Source organism: Macadamia integrifolia, chromosome 1, assembly GCF_013358625.1.
Source record: "Macadamia integrifolia cultivar HAES 741 chromosome 1, SCU_Mint_v3, whole genome shotgun sequence".
In the NCBI taxonomy this organism is placed as follows: domain Eukaryota; kingdom Viridiplantae; phylum Streptophyta; class Magnoliopsida; order Proteales; family Proteaceae; genus Macadamia; species Macadamia integrifolia.
The window spans coordinates 33,394,269-33,414,773 of NC_056557.1; the positions used below are offsets into that span (position 1 = coordinate 33,394,269).

The following is a 20,505-nucleotide window of genomic DNA, read 5'->3' on the forward strand; positions in this document are numbered from 1 at the left end:
GGGGGGGGGGGTGGAGGGGCCCAATCATCATGCTAAATATTGTCCAAACCCTTGATCAACCTTCAACTCTTCAAGAACCCAAACTGTAAATATTTGTCACCGACTAAATGAAGGACTCCTTGAGGATGCTTGTGATGCAACCATAAGCAAGTGGAGGGCACCACCATCACCATAAGCAAGAGGTATAAGCTTTAGGTTACGCACAAAAGGGGGACCACACTCTAAGCCTAAGTATTCCTTAATGACCGATAGCATACAAATACCTTAGGTGAAAAGACCCTATTCAGGGAGTGAAATAGAGAACTTGAGATCCTATGTGAACAAACAGTCGAAGGAGTAGGGCTTAGAGCCGGCAAGAGCACTCACTCTAATGGTGTACCTTTCTCCAGACCCAAGATGCATCAGAGATCAAGGGAGCCATCCAAATAGAATCATTTCAGAGCAGTCAAACCAATTGCTTTTCTTCTTGGCTGCTATCTTCCAAATCAACTTGAGAATACTAGCAGAGTTGACATGTTTTATAAGCCCTCATCTTTAGGGAGGCAGAGAAAGGCTCAAATGATGGGGTGGAGAAATCTGGAGTAGTCGGATCCTTTCCAAAGAAAGGCACACATAAGAGCTTCAAGCTTCACAACAACAGCCTAGGTTACCCAAAAATGACATTTCAACAGATATATGTAGACTGAAGGAGAGGTTTGATCAATTCCAAATGGCTACAGAAGATAGAAATTGCCCTTCTAGAGTTGGGAGTCTCTCACACATAAGATCAAGCATGGGGGTTCGATGATGTACAAACAATCTAGAAGGATAAAAGGCAAACCGAGATATTTGACCGACTGAAGACCTAGAGAGAACCCAGTCAATTCCTTTAAACAAACCTTAACCTCCTTGCTAAAACTCAAAGGCAATTTTCTCTTCTCAAGCTTAGTACATCTTTTTATTATAAGTAGTTTAAGGGTATTTCATTGTCCTAGCTTACCACCCTATTTTTTACTTATACATATATGTGTGTGATGTGGCATGCGATAGGACACAACTCACTATCAACACAATTTGGTAGCTTCTCTTCTTCTTCTTATCTCTCTCTCTCTCTCTATCTACCTTTCTCTTATTTTCTCTTAGTTTGATTAATTTGATTCTGGTTTGCAACATGGTATTAGAGCCTCAGTATCAGATCAAAGGTTCCCTTCTTCCTTCTGCTAATTACGATTCTTGTTCGACACTCTTGTAGTGTGCAGCCACCTTTGTTGCTTCTACTGTGCATTAAGCCGCCATTTTCCATTGTTGGACTGCTCCTTTACTACCTATTTGATGCATTGTGACAACCAAGTAGCTATGTATATTGCTAGCAGTCCAATCTATCAGAAACGGAACAAGCATATTGAGGTGGACTAGTCGTTTGAGATTCCGTGTTGAAGTAGCTAGTTGAGACTTTCTTTGTTTCTTATTCAGATCAGCTAGCTAATATATTTACGAAGTCCTTGTTTGCCTCTAGTTTTCGTAGTTGTATCAAGCTGAGCATGGGTGATCAGTATACTCTAGTTTGAGGGGGGTGTTGAAGCTCTAAGAGCAATTCTGTCCTATCGGGCTTAGTACATCTTTAGTTATTGTGATAAATAGGTTAGGGGTATTTTAGTCCCCTAACTTATCACCCTATTTTGGACTCTTATATATGTATATGTGTGTGTGTGTGTGTGTGTGTGTGTGTGTGTGGTGTGTCCTGTGATGGGACATAGCTCACTATCACAAGCTGCCTCCCGCACAAAATTTGGTAGCCTCTTCTCTCGCTCTCTCTCTCTATATATATATATATATTGTTTTCTCTTGGTTTAATTACTTAAATTTTGCTTTTGCAACACTCAAAAACCTTTGCTAGAAGTAGGAGAGATTTGGAAAAATGGATGTTGAGAGCCAACATGCTCAAACTGCCTCAAATAGAACATAGAAGAATGCACTAAAAGAGGGTCAGCCTTGGAGAAGACAGTTAGGTCATCAACAAAGGCAAGGTGTGAGAGCTTTAAGGCCTTGCATTTCGGGAGAGGAATAATAAGCTGGCTGGTGCATACTGATTTGAATGCTTCTAGAAAGGACTTCGAAGGCTAGGGTGAAAATGTAGGGGGAGAGTGGCCTGCCCCCTAACGGATACTTTTAGAAAAGGTAAATTAACCAGTAGGGCTGCCATTGACAATCACTGAGAAGTGGGGTGAGGAAATGAAATGGAAGGTCCAATTGATGAAAGCAGGTGGAGAATACATCTTATGCATAACAACAAAGTCCCATCGCAAGGAGTCGAAAGGTTTATGATTATCAATCTTCATAAGGACAACTAGGGAGTGTATCTTTCTATCAAAACCTTTGCTTGAAAGTTATACTGCTCTAATTCTCAACAACCATCAAATAAGTAATTCCCTTGAAATTTGTCAAAACATTACAATGTTTTCATCCATGCATTTATATAATTATATGCCAAGCAAGATTCTATGGTTTGGTTTCAACCAGGCTCGAAACCAAAATATTTTGCGAAACTGCAAATTTCATGTGCAATCTAGAAGATTTTGGTTGATGGTTTCAAGGCCCAAATGGCCTAATTAGGTCCTGTAACCGAAACTTCTATGAAACCCTATTTTAGGTCCTCTAAACATAGTGGAAGCCTTAGATTGCAAAAAACACACCCAAAATGGTAGCTTAACTTCGGATCCTTGTTGTATATTTCTTTATACATTCTCTAATATGGCCTATTCCACACAAAATTTAGTATTGGAACACATATTTCAATTAAAGCAGCTGAATAGGCATAAAATTATAAACCATTCCATAAGTATCTTATGTTATACATGGGTAAAATGATACACCTTGCACTTTGAATCTTGCATGGCTTGCAGCAAATTGTCGCTTTCGATGCATTCCTCTACTATGGTACTGCCCAACAACTTGTTCCACAATTATATGGAAGTGATTTGGCCAAAAATCACAAAAATCAAGTTTCTCCAAATTTTAGAGTCGAAACTAGTGAAACCAATGGAAATGGGTCAAATTTTCAACCAATTTTGTTCAATATTATTCATTTTATATAAAATATTGTATCATTTTGGTCGAAACGATACATTTTGTTGAAATTTCACCGAAACAATGAATCGACCCTCCCTCCCTTTGACCTAACCTGACCTGACCCAACCTTCATCCTCCCTGCACTGGTGGCCCTCCTCCTTCCCTTCCACTCCCCCATCTCCTATCGTCAGCTTTGGTCCTTCCTCTCTCCTCCCCTCTTCCTCCTTTGAACGTGCTCTATCCTCTCTTGGCACCCAACCACCCCTCCCCTCTAATCCAAAACGTTGGACTTCCCTTTGTAACCCTTTTTCCTCTGGCCGTCTTGCTCTTCACTTTGTCCCCCTTCCTCCCTAGGTGACAAGAAGATTGGTCTCTACCTAGCAGGCTTCCTTGACTCGGAGATCTCCAAATAGAGATTTTGCCTTGTGGGACACTTCATCGGCGGCCGGCCTCCCTTCCCATTGTCAAGCGATCCCTCTGCAATCAATGGCGCACCCATAACTCGATGGAAACTCATGTCCTAGAAAATGGTGTTTTTCTTTTTGACTTCTCTGAAGAAAAAGTTTGCTCAAAGCCCAAAAGGGTGGGCCCTAACAAGTCGGAAAGAAGAAAATTTTTCTCCGCCAATGGAACCAGTTCATGCACCTCCACAAGATGGATTATCACTTCATCCCTATTTGTATTGTTCTCCCTAGTCTTCCCCTTAATTTTTGGGGAAAAAAAGGGTTGAGCATCATCAGATCTGTTATTGGTTCTCCGCTTTACTCGGATTTCAGAACGTCTCTAAATGTTAGAGGAAGGGTTAAAATATTCAATCCTCATCAAGTAGAAAGGGCGTCCTATCAAAGATACCACTTTGGATCCATGCCGAAGATTTTCAGCCTCTTGATACGGACTTCTATGAGCGCTACATGTCCTTCATCCATTCTTCGGAGACGAATGATTTTAAGAGGGGGGAGCTGATGTAGATCCACATGCTGGCCTTCATTATTGAAGGAGAAAAAGACCAGCCAAGACCAGCATGCCTTGTGCTGATCGAGCCTAGTTGGTCTCCAACTTTTGGACCCTATGCTGGCCACATCAGCAGCCCATCGGCCAGCATAGGATACCCCTCGATAGTGCATATTTACTTTCCAATTTGGGCTTCTAGAAGACCCTTCAAGTTTCTAATCGAACCAGCCATGTACAGCTGCCCTAAAGACCCTCTTTGCTGCCTGTGATCTCTTTTTACAGCTGTGAGTGTGTCCCTTATGTTTGACTGGTCAAAGATGAAGTTGAGTTTCCTTCTAGAATGTCCCCAATAGTTCCCTTTTATGATTTCTTGGGCTTCAAGTTAGAGATTAGTTGTTAAACTATGTTAGTTTACACAATTAATGAATGAAGAATTTTGCAGCCAATGCTCGCTCCAATCTCCTGAGAAAGAATGAACAACAGCTGAGATAGTTGTGGGTGAGAGGCCCAGGTTGAGGTAGCCATTATTCCACCCACTACTTTGTTTCTATTATTTGATCATTGTGAGAGTTTTGAGTGTTTATTTCAAGTCTACTTGAAGATCAGAAGCCAGCCAGAAGATCAGATTGAAGAACCAGCAAGATATCAAAATCGATACAGGAGAGTCAGGGTTTTGGGACCTGATCGAAAAACCCTGCTTCTCCCCTTCTGCCAGCCATCTTCGAGCACCCCTTTTAGGGGTTTGAAGGCCACCTCAAGGGCCTCCTTCGACCAGACTTTCAGCTTGGTCTGACCAGCCAAAAGAGAGCCGCTGGGTTTTGCTCTGTTGAAGCCTTGCACCTGTGAGGATCAAACATTGGTGTTGCAGCTATTCTCCAAGTCTGTCTACAGCTCCTGTTGGTGATCTATCAACAGTCTTTTGGGGGTCTTTTAACTCAGGTTTGACAGTCCTAAGAGCCCTCTAATTGTGAGTTGTCATTCAGTCCTAATTTAGACCCTATTGTGGTTCTTTTTGGTTCCTTAGTCTGAGATCAGATTCTGAGTTAGGTTGAGAATTGTTTACTATTGGGGTTTGTTTTCCTAGATGAACCTACCTTACATTATTCTCTGCTATTATTCTTCCTCTATTCCTTTTTCTTCTTGTCTATTCTTGTTACACTCCTTCCCTGCTTTTTTTTACTAGCTGGGTTGGAAAGAAGAAGTTGGAAATTCCTGGTTGCCTGCTTATTCAGCCTTAGATTTTGGGAGTTGGTTTGCCTCTCTAGGGAATCCTAGGGTCCCGCCTCCCGAATCATCTCCTACTGTGAGATGTAACATCTGCAACCAAGTCTGGATTTACTTCTGTCCGGGTTAGTTCAGAAAATGTTTAATAATTTTCCAAACGGTAGAGTTCAAATTATTTATCTTTTGGGATTTAAAGAGTAGTGGATTACCAACCTTCTCTTGAAATGAATCGATTGAGTTTCTCAATCGAAAACCTGAGAGGTTACTGCTGATTTACTGTTTACAGTACAACAAAGGACAGTTTCTTCCTAATTTGCACAAAAGCCCCTACTTTCTAAATTTATCTCTGTTTATTCTCATTCTCATTGAATTAAATTTGAGATTTGTCCTCCTTTAAATCAAATAATTTAATGTCCCAGATTCTGATTTCTTACCCAAAGGAGGACCTGTTTCGAAACTTACGGAATACCAGATGCTCCTACATATTTGAACTTTTATCACTTTTGTGGGCTCATAGATGCCCAAAATTGAGGTTTTGTAACCTGGGGTTCCATTAATTCTTTCCTATAAAGTGCTGATATTGGAAAATATTTAACAGGATGATTTCTCAACAAGAGGACTTTAGGGGAGTCAAAAAATTCAATTTTGGTTCTAATCAACTACCTGTGTTTGGATGGATTTAGTGTCTGTTCCTTCTTATATTCATTTAAAGGAGATATAAGTGTGCATTACGATAAAAAACATAAGAAACTGAAAGTAGGATGTACTGATTATTTTCTGTGAGAAGATAAAATAAATGAAAGTTTTCTTTCTCTTTTCTGATGCCAAATGAGAAAAATAGAAAGACACGAAATGAAATGGAGGAATATTTAATGAACCATTGAACTGCTTAATTTTCATTCCCTTTCTCTTCTGTTTTCCCTGACCAATGGTCTTGCTTTTGTAATATGTTTGTTGGCCTAATGTTAGTATGGAGATTAGTGGGGAGAGTTTTGCTTGAAGGTGATTTAGGATAGCTTCGGACAAGGTGCTGATCTATGATGAGAAGTAGAAGGAAATATTGGGTATAAAGAAATTTAAGAGATAAGGGTAGGAAGGAGAAGCAAGGTACTGTTGACAGAATTTGAATGGTACCCAGTATTGGTGACTCTTGAAATGGGTAAAGGAGGAAATAGAAGAATGAGAATAATAAGAGAGAGAAATTTGTTCGAATAAGAGAAGAGAAAAGAAGAGAGGAGATAGGAAGACATGAACGGATTAGCTCCCAACAGGTTAATGTGGGCACATTTTGCACAGGGATAAGTTTTTTCATTTCTGTTTCTTCCAATAAGTTCCTTTACATCCTTATATAACAAAGAAATTTATTACTCAAGAAGCTTTAAGGTAGTATACTCTAGAATTTAAGAAGTAATATGGTCAAGAAACAAAGATAGAAGCCAACTTGTCCTTAACTTTTGTAAGCCCCAAGACGCAAACCAAAAGTTACAATAATACCGCCATAATTTAAAACTTACCTATAGTACTCATCCCACAACATCACAATGCTTCCCAACAAATAACCTTGATTCAGTTGTTGTGATGGAAGATGGAGCCCAATAAATTCTCCATGAAGATGCTCTTGCATCTCAAGGTCTTAAAGTAGGGGGAAAGAACAGTTTTATTATGTGTTTGCTTCCATTGCACCAAAACGCTCGAACTGTTGGGGAAGGGAAGATTAAATGTATATATTAATACTCTTCCACACGTGCAGGCCAAGATCCCATGGTTCTTGCACGTGGGGCTCACGTGACATTTCTTCACGCAACACTGAGGGAGAAGTGTCTGCCCTTACCCGATTTTTACACTTCTTAGGAGTTGAACACTCAACCTCCCTACTATGATACCATGTTCACTACCATTTCACCTAAAAGCTTGAACTGTTAGGGAAGGGCAGCATTAATGTATACATCAACACTCCGACGCACGTGTAGGGTAGTATCAATGTATACATTAATACTTCCCCGCACGCGTAGGCATTGATCCCATGGTTCTTGCATGTGGAGCATACGCGGCATTTCTTTGTGTGGCATTGAGGGAGAAGTGTTGGCCCTTACTTGATTCTTGCACTTCCCAGGAGTTGGAACACTTGATTTCCCTATTCTAATACCAGTGTTCGCTACCGTTTCACCTAAAGGATCGAAATTTGAGGGAAGGGAGACATAAATGTATATATCAACAGTCCCCTCACATGTGTAGCCAAGATCACATGGTCCTTGCTTGTGGAACTCATGCAACATCCTTTTCTTTGCATAGCACAAGGGAGAAGAAGTGTCCGCCCTTACCTGTTTAGCAGTTCTTAGGAGTCAAACACTTGACCATGCTCTGATACTATGTTAGCTACCGTTTCACCTAAAAGTTCGAACTATTAGGAAAAGGCAGCATCAATGTAGACATCAACACTCCCCCGCACGTGCAAGCCAAGATCCCATGGTCATTGCTCATGTAATTCATGCGGCAACCAAAGGAGAAGAAATGTTGGGAAAACTCTTCCGATGCACTTCCCAAGAGTCATACACTTGACCTCCTTCCTTTGATACCATGTTTGCTATCATTTCACCTACAAGCCCGAACTGTTAGGGAAGTGCAGTGTCAATGTATACATCAAACATTGTGTTCAAGTAAATCTCTTGCTTAAGATAGAAACAAATGGGAAAGGAAAAGATGGAAAACTATAACTGAAAGAACTCATCTGATTAACCTAAACGGGCTATCAATTAAGTTTGCATTCTGGTGCATTGTCGGTTCTCTTAACATTTTTATCGTGTTCTAACGCAGCTACTCATCCCTATCTTTACTTTTCTGCATTGTGCATCATAGTTGTTACTGATTGAGTCATTATTTTGCCAATATCTTGATCATTTTCATGTATATTAAGGGTTTCCTGAGCCAGAGTGTTTTAATCACCATTTTTCAATTGCATATTTGACGCGGTTGAGGCTGTAGTGTTCGACAGGGTGGTTTTCTTCATATGTACTTGGTAGCTTGAGATTATGTGTTCAAGTGAGGTTCCTATCAATATATCCTAAAGTAGGTGCAAAAGACTTGTTGAAATCTGCATCTGAACGCTTTGAGAAGTCAAAGAAGATGCAACTTCATAAAACGGACTTCAGGCCTGATGGAGAAGAACATCAACATGTTAATGAAGGTTACCTCTCTATCTTTTGGGCCTTCTCTGATGTGTGTGTGTGGATAAGAGAGGTTGCTATTGCATATCCAGTTTGGCAGTTAAGACTAGTCAACATTTTAGCATGTCTTGCCTTGAGTTACAGCATGTGCTTCTTATAGATATTGTTTTCATTTGCAGGTTCAGATAGTCATGCTTTCGGGGAAACACCAGTGAAATTTGATGGTATAGAAAGGGGCAGCAATGGTGATAAAAGTGAACAAGAAAATGACGATTACTTTCATGATGATGATGATGAAATTGAGGATGAGGAAGAGGAGGAAGAATTAGATGAACTTGGGTCAGTGGTAAGAATATTTCTTACATGTAGGCTTCAGGTTATACTGGTGATGCGCTCAGCTTTCGTAGATGGTTAGCCCTTTATTTTGAGCCATGTGGAAGAATGACATGGTACTGCTAACATAACTAATGAGTTTGGTGACATTAAACTGCTACATGGTGAAAATGAGTTGGTCCTTGCAATATAGAACTGTGCATGAATCTCAATGGTCATATTTTACCCTTAGAATGAGTATTGTCATGTGGTTAAAAACTGAGTCCAAGTTCCACCACCACACCCCACCCCCCCGCCGAAAAAAAAAAAAAAAAAAAAAAAAAAAAAAAAAACTGGATTTAAATTACTTAGTGGAAATTTTGTACTAGTTGTAACTTTGTACCTGCACTTAAGCCCATGCTCTTTTGGGGGCTGACACTTGGTAAATGTGATGAATGTGGGCCTTCAATCATGTTGCAGTTAATTCTATGTTACAGAATTCGTTGAAAAGACCCTATGTTTCTGTAACATATTTTTCTTTTGGGGTTTCTTTTTTCCTTTATATATATATATATATTGAGGGAGATGTTTCTTATATGTGTCATGCTTGTCAAAATTAATATTATGTTCTCTTATTTGTAGGCTGGTGAAGATGGTGATTTTACTCAGCAACCGTTTTCTTGTATCCTTGGAAGTTGAAAATACTAATCCTGAGGTTTTGTTTCTAAAACGAATTCAAATTCAAATCGATGATTTAACCATTCATTAAATCATGTAGTTATGGTGCCAAGGCAATGGCCTGCCATCATGGTCTTGCCTAGCTGAGGGGCATATATTACATTTTTAGATAATGCCTTCAAAGTTATTTTATTTTATCTTTCATATTGATTAGTTGCATGTTTTACTGTTCTTATTTATAGATTTTTTAGTTATGTATTGTTCTCCTGAGTGTAGGCACCTCAAGGTGACCAAATTCCTTGAGCATCAAGGAGCACCTGAGTATGTTCTAGTTTATTATTCATTCTATGTAGCACTCACTCTATGGAAGCATGCTACAAGCAAGTAGTTATTTATATCATTGTTTTCTCATTTCCTCTTCTTTTTAGCTTTTCGTATTAGTTTCATGTATTTAGTCCATTTCTAGGGAGGTTTCACCATAACCACACCTTTAACTGTTTAAAAATGTAGAGGATAAAAGTTTAAAGATTCACTTCCAGCCTCCTTTTATTCTTCTTCTTTCTGCCTTTTCCTTTTTCTACTCACAAAAAATTGATTGTCTTCGGGATCATAATGAACATATGAAAATGATGAATTAGTGTCAGTTGAAAGGTTGCTGGGAGCCTAAAGAAGCAGTTGTAATTTTTTGTAATTGGCTGGTGCTGGCTAGTTTACGTGGGGAGGGGAACTTGGTATTTTGTATGCTGTTAATAACTTTTACATTTCCATGTGTTGGTTAGTTTTGGGCTCTTACTAAGTTCCTTTGAACACTTTTTCTTGTCTAAAGTTATCCGTATAATTATCAGAAGAATTGGATTTCCTATATGTTGCTCAGATGCCAAGAACTACTTGCAAGAGCTTTTTGGTAATTTTCCATCAGCAGGAGCAAGTAGGCCAGACGTTGATACCAGCGATGGAGAATATCAGATATATGAGCAAGACAGCAGTGACAATGATTGACTATTTTGGCAGTGATGCTTCCTAGCATCAGTTTTTGTAATCATGTATTCTGTACATAATTTGATCTACTGCAGAATGGCTATATTTCTAGTAGTAATTTTGATTCACATGAAAAATAATGCAATTTCTTTGGTGGTTTGTGCGGCTGATCTCAGTTCCCTGGGTAATGTAAGATTTGACTGGGTTAAACTTGACAATGAACTAGGTTGGTCCATTGAACAGTGGAGGGGGTTGGATTGTAACCAAACTGACCTGTTTCGATTAAATTCTGGTAAAGCATGTTGAAATCTAAGACAGCTGAATTGTGTTCAAACTCAAACTGGTATCTAAACTTGGTCAAATCAATCTGATTCGGCTTTTGGTTATTCATTTTGTTCCATCAAAGTTTGGCTTACATTTAAATTTTTGGCACTTCACCAGTGATTTTGCAGAGTATGTTATATCATTTCAGAAGAATAAATTTTTTTGAATATTTGAGTGATTTTGAACTTCATGGTGGAGAGAACTTCTTCTGGCAGGTCAGATAGAACACATTATGTCAAAAGATGGATCCTAAGGTCCTCTATTCACATGTTAAGTTTCAATATATCTATACAGTTGAAATTGCCATTCCCCCACCTTTCCATATGGCAAAACTTGGTACCAGATTGGGGATATCATCAAATCTTTGTGGGTAATTATCAAAAAAATCAAATCTTTGTGGGTATAGATTTACACTGCCTACCTAATAAAAACATGGGAAAGGGTTCTCCCAGCCAGCAGCTTGGAGAATGCTCCAATCTGACAAAGCTTCCACGGCCAGCTCAGAGAACCTTTCCCTTGTAACATTAATGTTGTGTTTTATATTCTGTGTTGTATTCATTCTATGTCAATAATGTATTCCAAGAAATCATAGCAAATGCAGTCAGCCTTCCATCCATGATCTTTAACATCTGGACCCATTGTTTATTTCATGTACATTTATAATCTCTTCTCAATCTCAACATTTTGTGGGTCCTGGCTGGGCACCTCATTCCTTGAAGATTTCTATTCTAAATCATGGTTAATGACAATGAAGTATACAGCTATACTTTGGAAGTGTTTAGAATTGTATAGTGAACTTTTGAAATTAAGATTTGTGTTTGGTATGATTACTTGAAATGCCAAGTTACAGCTCCTCAAACTGTATGTACTTTATAGCTTAGTTGGGTTGAGATGTTAGAAGATATATCTTAAAGGACAAAGGTTGGGCACACCCAAGGATTAAAGTATCGGTATCGGTCGGCCAAAATTAAAATACGTATCAGAGGGTATCGTATTGTATCGGAGATACGCTAAAGATACGCACATAAATAGATAGGAAACACTTTTTTATACACTTTTGGATAAAAAAAATAGTTAAAAAAAGTTATATATAACATGTATTATGCATAAACAATAAATTGAAAGTATCGCACTAAGAATCCAAGGTTTGTAGTTGTCCCATAAATGTAAAATCCTTGTTCCCAATATTGATTTCCACTTTAGTTAGAGAGAAAAATGGTTGGCAGTAACTTTGGAATAAAAACATCTCAAAAAATTGTGTTTTTCTAAAAAATTACCCATTTTGGCCATTTTATGACCGTATCGGTACATATCGGTGTGTATCGATTGATACATACCGATACACACCGATACATATTGATACTTACCGATACATACCGAAACGTACATTTCACTTCAATTTTAAATTTTCCATAGAGTATCGGTACGTATCGGTGAGTATCGGTGTGTATCGATGGTGTATCGGTGTGTATCGTAAGATACGTATTGATACAAAAGGGTTTTAAAAATTTCATATATCGTATCGGTCAGTATCGTTTTGGTAAGGGCTGATACCATATGTATCGATCGATACAGTATGATACGGACCGATACTTTAAACCATGGGCATACCACTAGTTTTCTTGGAGCTAGCGGCTTAACAAATGAAGAGGTTGGGATGGAAAAGGCATGGGGTCATTTCCGACACTGAGGGAGAAAGAGTGACAAGTTGGGCACCCGAGCAACATACGCAGCTTTTTCCCTATCCCATATTCTTTTTTGGTAAAACCCTATTGTATATTCACACTATTTTCAGGTCAAGTTATAACAAAATTGTCCACCTATCCCTCTCTCGCCCTCACCCCTTGGCAAACCAGTCTCTCAGGGAATTTTCCCGTAGTGGGGAGGATGAGAATGCAGATCCAATACAAGAGCTGTCCCCAGAGTCTGCCAATGTCTTGTCCTGCTCTATGCCGCATAAAGGAACCCAAACACACCCATGATGGCCCCTACTCAGCCTTGCAGGGAAAATATCTGCCGGCACCTATCACATTCGGCCTGAAGTTGGTGAAGAAGGTGAAGGAGTGCAGCACCTCGAAGTCGATGTGCTTAAGGTTTAACAGGGAAGGGAGGGGAGAGGGATTGAACAGAGCAAGGGGGTTGGGGAATAGGAGAAAAAAGTGATTTTATACTCCAAACATTCACTTCTCAAAAAACAAAGATTTGGGCAGGAAATTGACGGTCAAATGATCACTTTCACCCTTTATTTGGTATGCTACAATGAATAAATAGTATTAAAGATATAAAGATTACAAAATGAAACTAATCAATTGAATCTCTTGGACACTTTTGATTTCTTCATAGTAAGTTATCTGTTTAGTTCAAAGAGGGATTTTCAGTGATTGCTTCACAGGCTACAACTTACTAGCTCTTGAACTCCACTTTTCCAATGAAACCATTAAGTAATATTGTGTGAAATTTAAGCTAGTAAAACAGCAAGGGCCTCCACATCAGTATGCCCAAAATTGGTTTAGGTACAGCCTCAATGGGAATATATATATATATATATATATATATATATATAGAGAGAGAGAGAGAGAGAGAGAGAGAGAGAGAGAGAGAGAGAGAGAGAGAGAGAGAGCATATTTGTGCTTATTCAGTAAATATATAGAACATCCAATTACATAATTTAGGCATGAAATATTTGATATGGCAGCCCTTGGATTAAAAAAAAAAAAGAAAAAAAAAAAACAAAGATGGTTTTAAGATATTAGGTGGAGGGTGGTGGAAGTGCCTGCCCCTCCTGATGAGGCAGTGAAATTCCATACAATTGCCCAAGCACTTAATTATATTAGACCCACATCCAAGCCAGCTGATTACAGTGTCAGCATCTGAATTCTCCCTGCAACTAGCTGCAATGCAGACAATACCAGTGAACCCACAACCCATTAAGCATTAAGGCTGTCAGCACTAGTAGCATCGCAAGAACACATGCAAGGATCTTCTTCAATTTCTAATCATCCCCAAAAACAGGTACTGCAATAAAAGTATTCACAATGCAGATTAAAAAAATGAAACAAAGGAAAGAGCAATTAAACAACTACAACGCAATGATATACATGGTTTGGCAAGGTACCTATAAATGTCTTCACGAGCAATAGAGAAAAGGATGACAAACTCTCTTCCTCATGCTTGTCTCAATTTTTAAAGAATTCTCCATAACATCAATAACCCTTGTCGCTACAAATTTCATAGAAATACAATTTCCTAGAAATACAATTTCCAACATTACTCTCATGTAAACTCTTCAAATTCTCTGCACCTCAAGCACTACAAACATTTCACGACCTTTCAAAAATAGCCCACAACCCAGTCCACAGAATATAAGACACCAACCCTCAACACACCATTCAACAACCTTCTCTCAAAGGAAGAAGCACTCAGCTACCTCAGCAACCTCTCAATAATTATGACATATTATTGCATCTATCACAGCTTCCCTCTAGGATATGTCAAGGAGATACCAAATAGATGGTTCCATGAGTTCTTCATACGCCAACAAAGCAATGCAATCCTTGAAAAGAGACACCGCTTCAAGTTAACATTGCCTACTTTCAAGATATTATTACTTGGCACTAATGCCAAAGATATATAGCATTTTAACATTATAAGAAATTTAAAATTTAAAATATAAAATAAAATAAATTCAAAAAATTCCTATATCTGTACCTTTTTTCCTTTTTTGCTAAAAATTCATGTGTATTAAAAAATGGAAAGGAAAAAAATAGAGATACAAGCTGGGTCTAGAAAGACACCAGATACAAAGTTACATAGGATGGAGGAGATTAAGATCACGGGCTCCTCTTCTCACCTTCGGCATGGCCATCAGCAAGGAAGAGAATCCACCACTCCACTGAACAAAAGTTAAGAAAATCTATATCTTGGTCTACTCTCTGCATCCCTTCTAATCTCATCCCGCATTGAATGAGGAAAAGAGGGACAGAAGATACTAGATCCACTTCTAGCAACACCTTTCTCCAAGTAATCTGCAATTGGATTTGCCTACACCTATACTTGACCAATCAATAAAACCCTCTAATTCCAAATCTTGTTTGATGTCACAAGCCCCATTGCCTTCTTTGATGCCACATGCCCCATTGCCTAATTTCTTCTCTGCATAGGTAAGCAAGTCATAAAAAACCCTATATTAAAGAAGGTATTAATATTTGGAAGTATATGAATTGCTCTATTAAGTCCTCTCTAGCATCATAGGATCAACCATTAACTTGCCTTGAGAGCATTGAATGAAACCAAAACACAGTATAGTAGTATGCTAATAATTGCATGTAAGATAAACCATTTATTAAATAGATGTTTTCTTTCAAGAAAAATATATAAAGAGAAGATATTTACCTAAACAATTTCAATAAATTTCTGAGTATGAAGTAGAAAGCAAATAGTGGATGGCTTATTCTGCAGAAAGCAAATAATTTAGAAATGTGAGCTAGATCAGAAAGGTCACTGAACCAGATAGAGAATGATAATAATAAGATAATCAATATAATTATACAGATATTTAAAAAAATAAAAATTAAAACCAAATATTGTGAAGACATTTCTGATGTTCGCTATGAAAGGCAAAAAAAGAAAAAAAATTTAATTCATTGATCCACTACTTTAGTGTTCATGCTGTCCATAATATCCTTACTCTTATCAATTGTCAATTTTTGGTGCGATTGCTAATTTTTTTTTTTTCATTTCAAAACTAGAAAAATGTTTCTAGTATAGTATTTATTTTTTTACTGCTGTTAAATAAAAAAAAAATTTGATAACCATTAATTGAAAATATTAATGCCTCGAAAATTCAACCCAGTGGCTCAGCCAGGGAGGACTGAGAGGAAAATAAATTGGGGTAGTTATCTTTTAAAGTGAAATGACATAATTGGCCTTCTATTTACTGATTCACAAAACTTTGTAATTTATATGTTGAAAATCATTTTTTCATCTTTCCAAAAAATAAGACTCGTCTTTGTTTCAAAAAAAAAAATATATATAAACAGTTCATAAGAAAATATAGGATTGAGTTTTCCCACATCTTGATGGGGGCGGATGGTGTTGAGAGGGTGTGGAACAAGGGGTGAAGGCATTATCGACTTCGTCCTGTAGGGGTCCGATATTAACGACCTATAGGATTGTGGCTGACCCTTCATGTAATTAGTAGGAAGACTACCCCTAAAAAATCTATCATCAAATAGGTTTTTTGTGACAAAAAAGTTTTTCTATTTTCTAAAACAAGAAACAATATTTCAAAACATTGTCAAATTGTGCCCTCTACTTATTTTAATGAATAAAATTTTCGAATAGATACTGTCACATTCAATATTATATTTAAGGAAGAAATAAGAAGGCTATTCGATGTGTACCTGCGCCAAGACACAGCGAGTGCAAAAAACTACGCTGCCCCACAATGAAGATACTCACATGGCCCCTCCTAGTAGCCATGGGCACTGGTGTGCATTTGCCTATCAAGTAACGTTCCCTCACCCTATATTTAGAATCCAAAATAAAAAGAAGTTGTTCAACTTATGATGAAAATATCTTAAAGAAGAAAAGCACCATATCCCACAGATATTTTCCCAGGTTATCAATCAACTAATATAGTAGAGAGGCCATGAATTAGGTTTGTAGGGAAGGAATTTAGGTATTGAAGTTCATAAGATCACTAAGGGTTACCACTAGCATGGTAAGTTTAGGAAAATTATATGGAAAAAAAAAATTCTCAAACAAGAAGTAGATGGAAACAAAACAGAGTTTTGCATCTATCACAGCTTTTCCCTCTAGGACATGTCAAAGAGATACCCAATAGATGATTTCATGAGTTCTTCATACGCCAACGAAGCAATGCAGTCCTAGAAAAGAAACACCACTTCAAGTTAACATTTCCTACTTTCAAGATATTATTACTTGCACTAATGCCAAAGATTTATAGCATTTTAACATTATAGGAAATTTAAAATATAAAATAACAGATTAAAAAAATTCCCACACCTGTACCTGACCAATCAACAAAATCCTCTAATTCCAAAATCTTCTTTGATGCCACAAGTTCCATTGCCGTCTTTGATGCCACATGCCCTATTGCCTAATTTCCTCTCTGCATAGGTAAGCAAGTAATAAACACCCTATATTAAAGAAGGTACTAATATTTGGAAGTACACCAATTGCTCTATTAAGTCCTCTCTAGCATCATAGGATCAACCATTAACTTGCCTTGAGAGAATTGAATGAAACCAAAACAGAGCATGGTAGCATGCTAATGGTCTGGACACATTGCTATATCCAAAAATTATAACATTTAGCTGCAAAAGTGAACAATTTTGAACTTGGAAGATGATGTTTAACTCTTTTGTTTTGAAAAATGCATGTACTATAGTACTTAGAAGGATGTTGCTGGGCAGTGCTCTCTTTTTCCCATATTAAATAGTCCGTGGGAAGCTGACTCGATTTCTCTAGGAAACAGACTACTAAGTCCTCTCAGCATCTAGAATCACTCATCAACTTGTCTTGGAGAGCATTAAATGTTATAGCATGGTAGCAGGCCAAAAATTGCATATAACATAAACCATTTTCATTAAATAGATGTTTACTTTCAATTTTTTGCTAAGAGTCAGTAGGTAAAATTTTATTAAAAAGAATGAAAGAATATAAGACTACAAATCCATTGAACTATTATTCCACCTTCGGCATGGCCATCAGCAGAATTAACAGCCCAATCATAGAGATAAAATTCAACTAAGAGAATATGAACCTAGGTCTCAGTTGAGAATCCCAGGCCAGATCATGAGTAATAAAATTTAAAAGAATATCCCAAGTCGTAGTGGACATGGTCGCAGCAGAGTGGTTGGTATCTGCAACCATGTTAGTCTCGCGGCAACAGTGAGTCACTGTCCATGTCAAACTATCTAGGAAAGCTTTGCAATATCCCCATTGCTATTAAAGAAACCAAGGAATTTTACCATTGTAAATACATAGAACTACAGAATGCGAATCACACTTGACCCAGAGATTTCTATTGTTCAATGCCTTTACATGTCCAATGCCCATGAAGAAAGTCACAAAATCAGCCACAAAGTTTGTAGAAATGCCTTTTCTGATGTTTACTTTCAAGAAAATATAAAGAGAAGATATTTACCCGAACAAGTTCAATAAATTTCTGACAATGCAGTAGAAAAAAAATAGTGGATGATTTATTCTGCAGGAAGCAAACAAAATGATACAGATATCAATAAAATAGAAGTAAAACAGAATATTTTGAAGAACACTAATCCATGTAAAAAAAAAATCAAATAAGGGGAAAAACTACTGCAGTTGTAATAGAAAATATACACCACCCTAAATTCCCACACTTGTACCTGACCAATCCGCAAAACCCTCTAATTCCACATCTTCTTTGATGCCACAAGCCCATTGCCTTCTTTGATGCCACGTGCCCCATTGCCTAATTTCCTCTCTACATAGGTAAGCAAGTCATAAATATCCTATATTAAAGAAGGTATTAATATTTGGAAGTATACCAATTGCTCTATTAAGTCCTCTCTAGCATCACAGGATCAACCATTAACTTGCCTTGAGAGAATTGCATGAAACCAAAACAGAGCATGGTAGCATGTTAATGATTGCATGTAATAATAGATGTTATTTTTCAAGAAAAATAAATAAATGAAGATATTTACCTGAACAATTTCAATAAACTTCTGACTATGAAGTAGAAAGCAAATAGTGGATGATTCATTATGCAAAAAGCAAATAATTTAGATATGTGAGCTAGATCAGAAAGATTACTGTACCAGAAAGAATGATAATAATAATAATAATAATAATAATAATAATAATAATAATAATAATAATAATAGAATCAACATAATATTGAAAATTGATTCCTTGAAAATTCAACCCCAGCCAGGAGGGGAGAGACGAAAATGTATTGGGGTAGTTATATTTTACGGTGAAATGACATGACTGGTCTTCTATTTCCCTATGCACAAAATTGTCCAATTTATATTTAGAAAACCATTTTTTTATGTCCCCGAAAAATAAGACTGGTCTTTGTTTCGAAATAAAAAATTTGTAATAGGATCGAGTATTCCCACAACCCAATTGTGTTGATGTTGTTGAGAGGGTATCGAACAAGTGGTGGGGGCATTATCGACTTCGTCCTATAGGGGTCAGGCATTAATGACCCCTAGGATTGTAGCTGACCCTTCACCAATATAGCATCAACAGGTTCTTGTAACAAAAATGTTTTTCTATTTTTCAATTTCTATTTTTCAAAACAAGATGCAGTTTTTCAGAACTTTGTCAAACGCTGCCCTATATTAATTTTAATGAATAAAACTAATGAGTCAAAATTTCAAATAGAAAAGCTGCCTATAATGCCACATTCAATATTCTATTTAAGGAAGAAAGAATGATACTTGATAGTGTGTACCTGCGTCAAAACACAACAGGTTCAAAAAGACTGCTACCCCACATTGAAGATGCTTATGCACCCCCACCCAATGGCCACGGGCACTGGTGTATACATATGCTATCGGGTAAAGTTCTCTTGCCCTATTTTTTAAATCCAAAATAAAACGAGGTCATTCAACTTATGATGAAAAAATCTTAAAGAAGAAGATGACTATAACCCCATAGAGATTTTCCTAGGTTATCAATCAAGTAATATACTAGAGAGGCCATGAATTAGGCTCCTAGGAAAGGAATTTAGGTATTGAAGTTCATAAGATAACTGAGGGTTACCACTAGCATATTAAATTTAGGAAAATTAAAAGAAAAAAAAAAAATGTTCCAACAAGGAGAAAGTAGAAGGAAACAAGACAGAGTTTTGTAAATGGAGTTGAGGGCATTAGTGAAAAATATAATTAATAAACCCCAAAATTCTGACTTTCCAATAATTCTGCATAACAGTTAAATCTACCCCACCTGTGGAAGTGTATCCCTTGCATAATATAAACTGCCGACTTCTTAATATTGATGTAATGCACTCGTGGTCTTCACATCTTGTCATTCTCCTGGAAAGAGAAATTAAAATTAAATTCACACCTGACATAACATAAAGTAAAGATAGAAATCATGAATTTCTAGTTGTAAAAGAAATATACCTCTACTCAAAGTGGTGAGGCTTTATTGTGTTTGGCCATCAATCAGTACCGATGGGATTTGGGCAATTTTGGACCACTCTTCTCCTTTCTTCTGTTGGTACCTTTGTTTTAGCATTGGACAATTCCGAATATACAATCTTTCAAGAGAGTTTAGGTAAGAAAGTCCATCATGTAGGGATTCAAGAATTGAGTGAAGGCCAAGTCTTTAAGATTGATGGGAAGTAGGCCCTTTGGGATGGACACAAGATTAGGACATCCACCAATGTTGAGTGAATAGAGAGAGGTAAAATTTTGAAGGCCCAAGCTACAAAGGGGTTCAAGATTTTTACACTCCATAAGAAAAGAACATTCCACAATAAATAGTGTTTTGAGGTTTCTGAGTTTGTGCAGTCCCATGGGCAAAGAATTCAGCTTGACACATTTTTCAATGATTAGGTCCACAAGCGTGGTGGGTAATCCCATATCTGGAAAGGATTCAAGAGCTGGACACTTTATGATTTTTAACAACTCGAGGGACGTGAGGTTGTGCAGGCCATTCGGCAAAGACTCTAGATTGTGGCAATCATCGATAAAAAGTAATCGGAGTCCAATCGGCAACATCACTTCCGCTAAGGATACAAGACTTGGACACTCTGAAATTCTCAATTCCATGAGTAACTTGATGTTGTGCAGGCCATTCGGCAAAG

The 20,505-nt window shown here is 37.5% G+C and overlaps 1 protein-coding gene and 1 long non-coding RNA gene across 7 annotated transcripts in view; one reads left to right on the plus strand and one right to left on the minus strand.

Annotated features, from left to right (window-relative positions):
- LOC122084549 (probable E3 ubiquitin-protein ligase DDB_G0283893) overlaps positions 1 to 10,741 on the plus strand; it is an 11,484-nt gene extending 743 nt beyond the window's left edge. The window contains exons 2-5 of one of the 2 annotated variants that reach the window (XM_042652877.1): positions 8,206 to 8,407; positions 8,567 to 8,733; positions 9,342 to 9,381; positions 10,252 to 10,741. In XM_042652877.1, the coding sequence (XP_042508811.1) occupies positions 8,347 to 8,407; positions 8,567 to 8,733; positions 9,342 to 9,381; positions 10,252 to 10,376 (393 nt within the window). In that variant the 5' untranslated portion in view covers positions 8,206 to 8,346 and the 3' untranslated portion in view covers positions 10,377 to 10,741. Of the gene's footprint in view, positions 1 to 1,865; positions 8,408 to 8,566; positions 8,734 to 9,341; positions 9,382 to 10,251 lie in introns of those variants that run through there. The other variant, XM_042652868.1, reaches the window with a different exon arrangement.
- Positions 10,742 to 13,290: 2,549 nt separating this feature from the next.
- Positions 13,291 to 20,452, minus strand: LOC122084564. Of its 5 annotated transcripts, XR_006141932.1 has the most exons (11): positions 19,820 to 20,452; positions 19,641 to 19,729; positions 18,071 to 18,168; positions 17,851 to 17,910; positions 16,707 to 16,812; positions 16,518 to 16,567; positions 16,082 to 16,203; positions 15,072 to 15,131; positions 14,530 to 14,831; positions 13,795 to 14,232; positions 13,291 to 13,694 (listed from the first exon to the last, which is right to left on the minus strand). It is a non-coding gene; the product is annotated as an uncharacterized LOC122084564 (long non-coding RNA). The 5 variants fall into 5 exon arrangements; XR_006141931.1 differs by lacking the exons at positions 13,291 to 13,694; positions 13,795 to 14,232 and having other exon boundaries at positions 14,691 to 14,831; positions 16,713 to 16,812; XR_006141934.1 differs by lacking the exons at positions 13,291 to 13,694; positions 13,795 to 14,232; positions 19,641 to 19,729; positions 19,820 to 20,452 and adding an exon at positions 19,147 to 19,608 and having other exon boundaries at positions 14,691 to 14,831; positions 18,071 to 18,196.
- Positions 20,453 to 20,505: the final 53 nt, after the last annotated feature.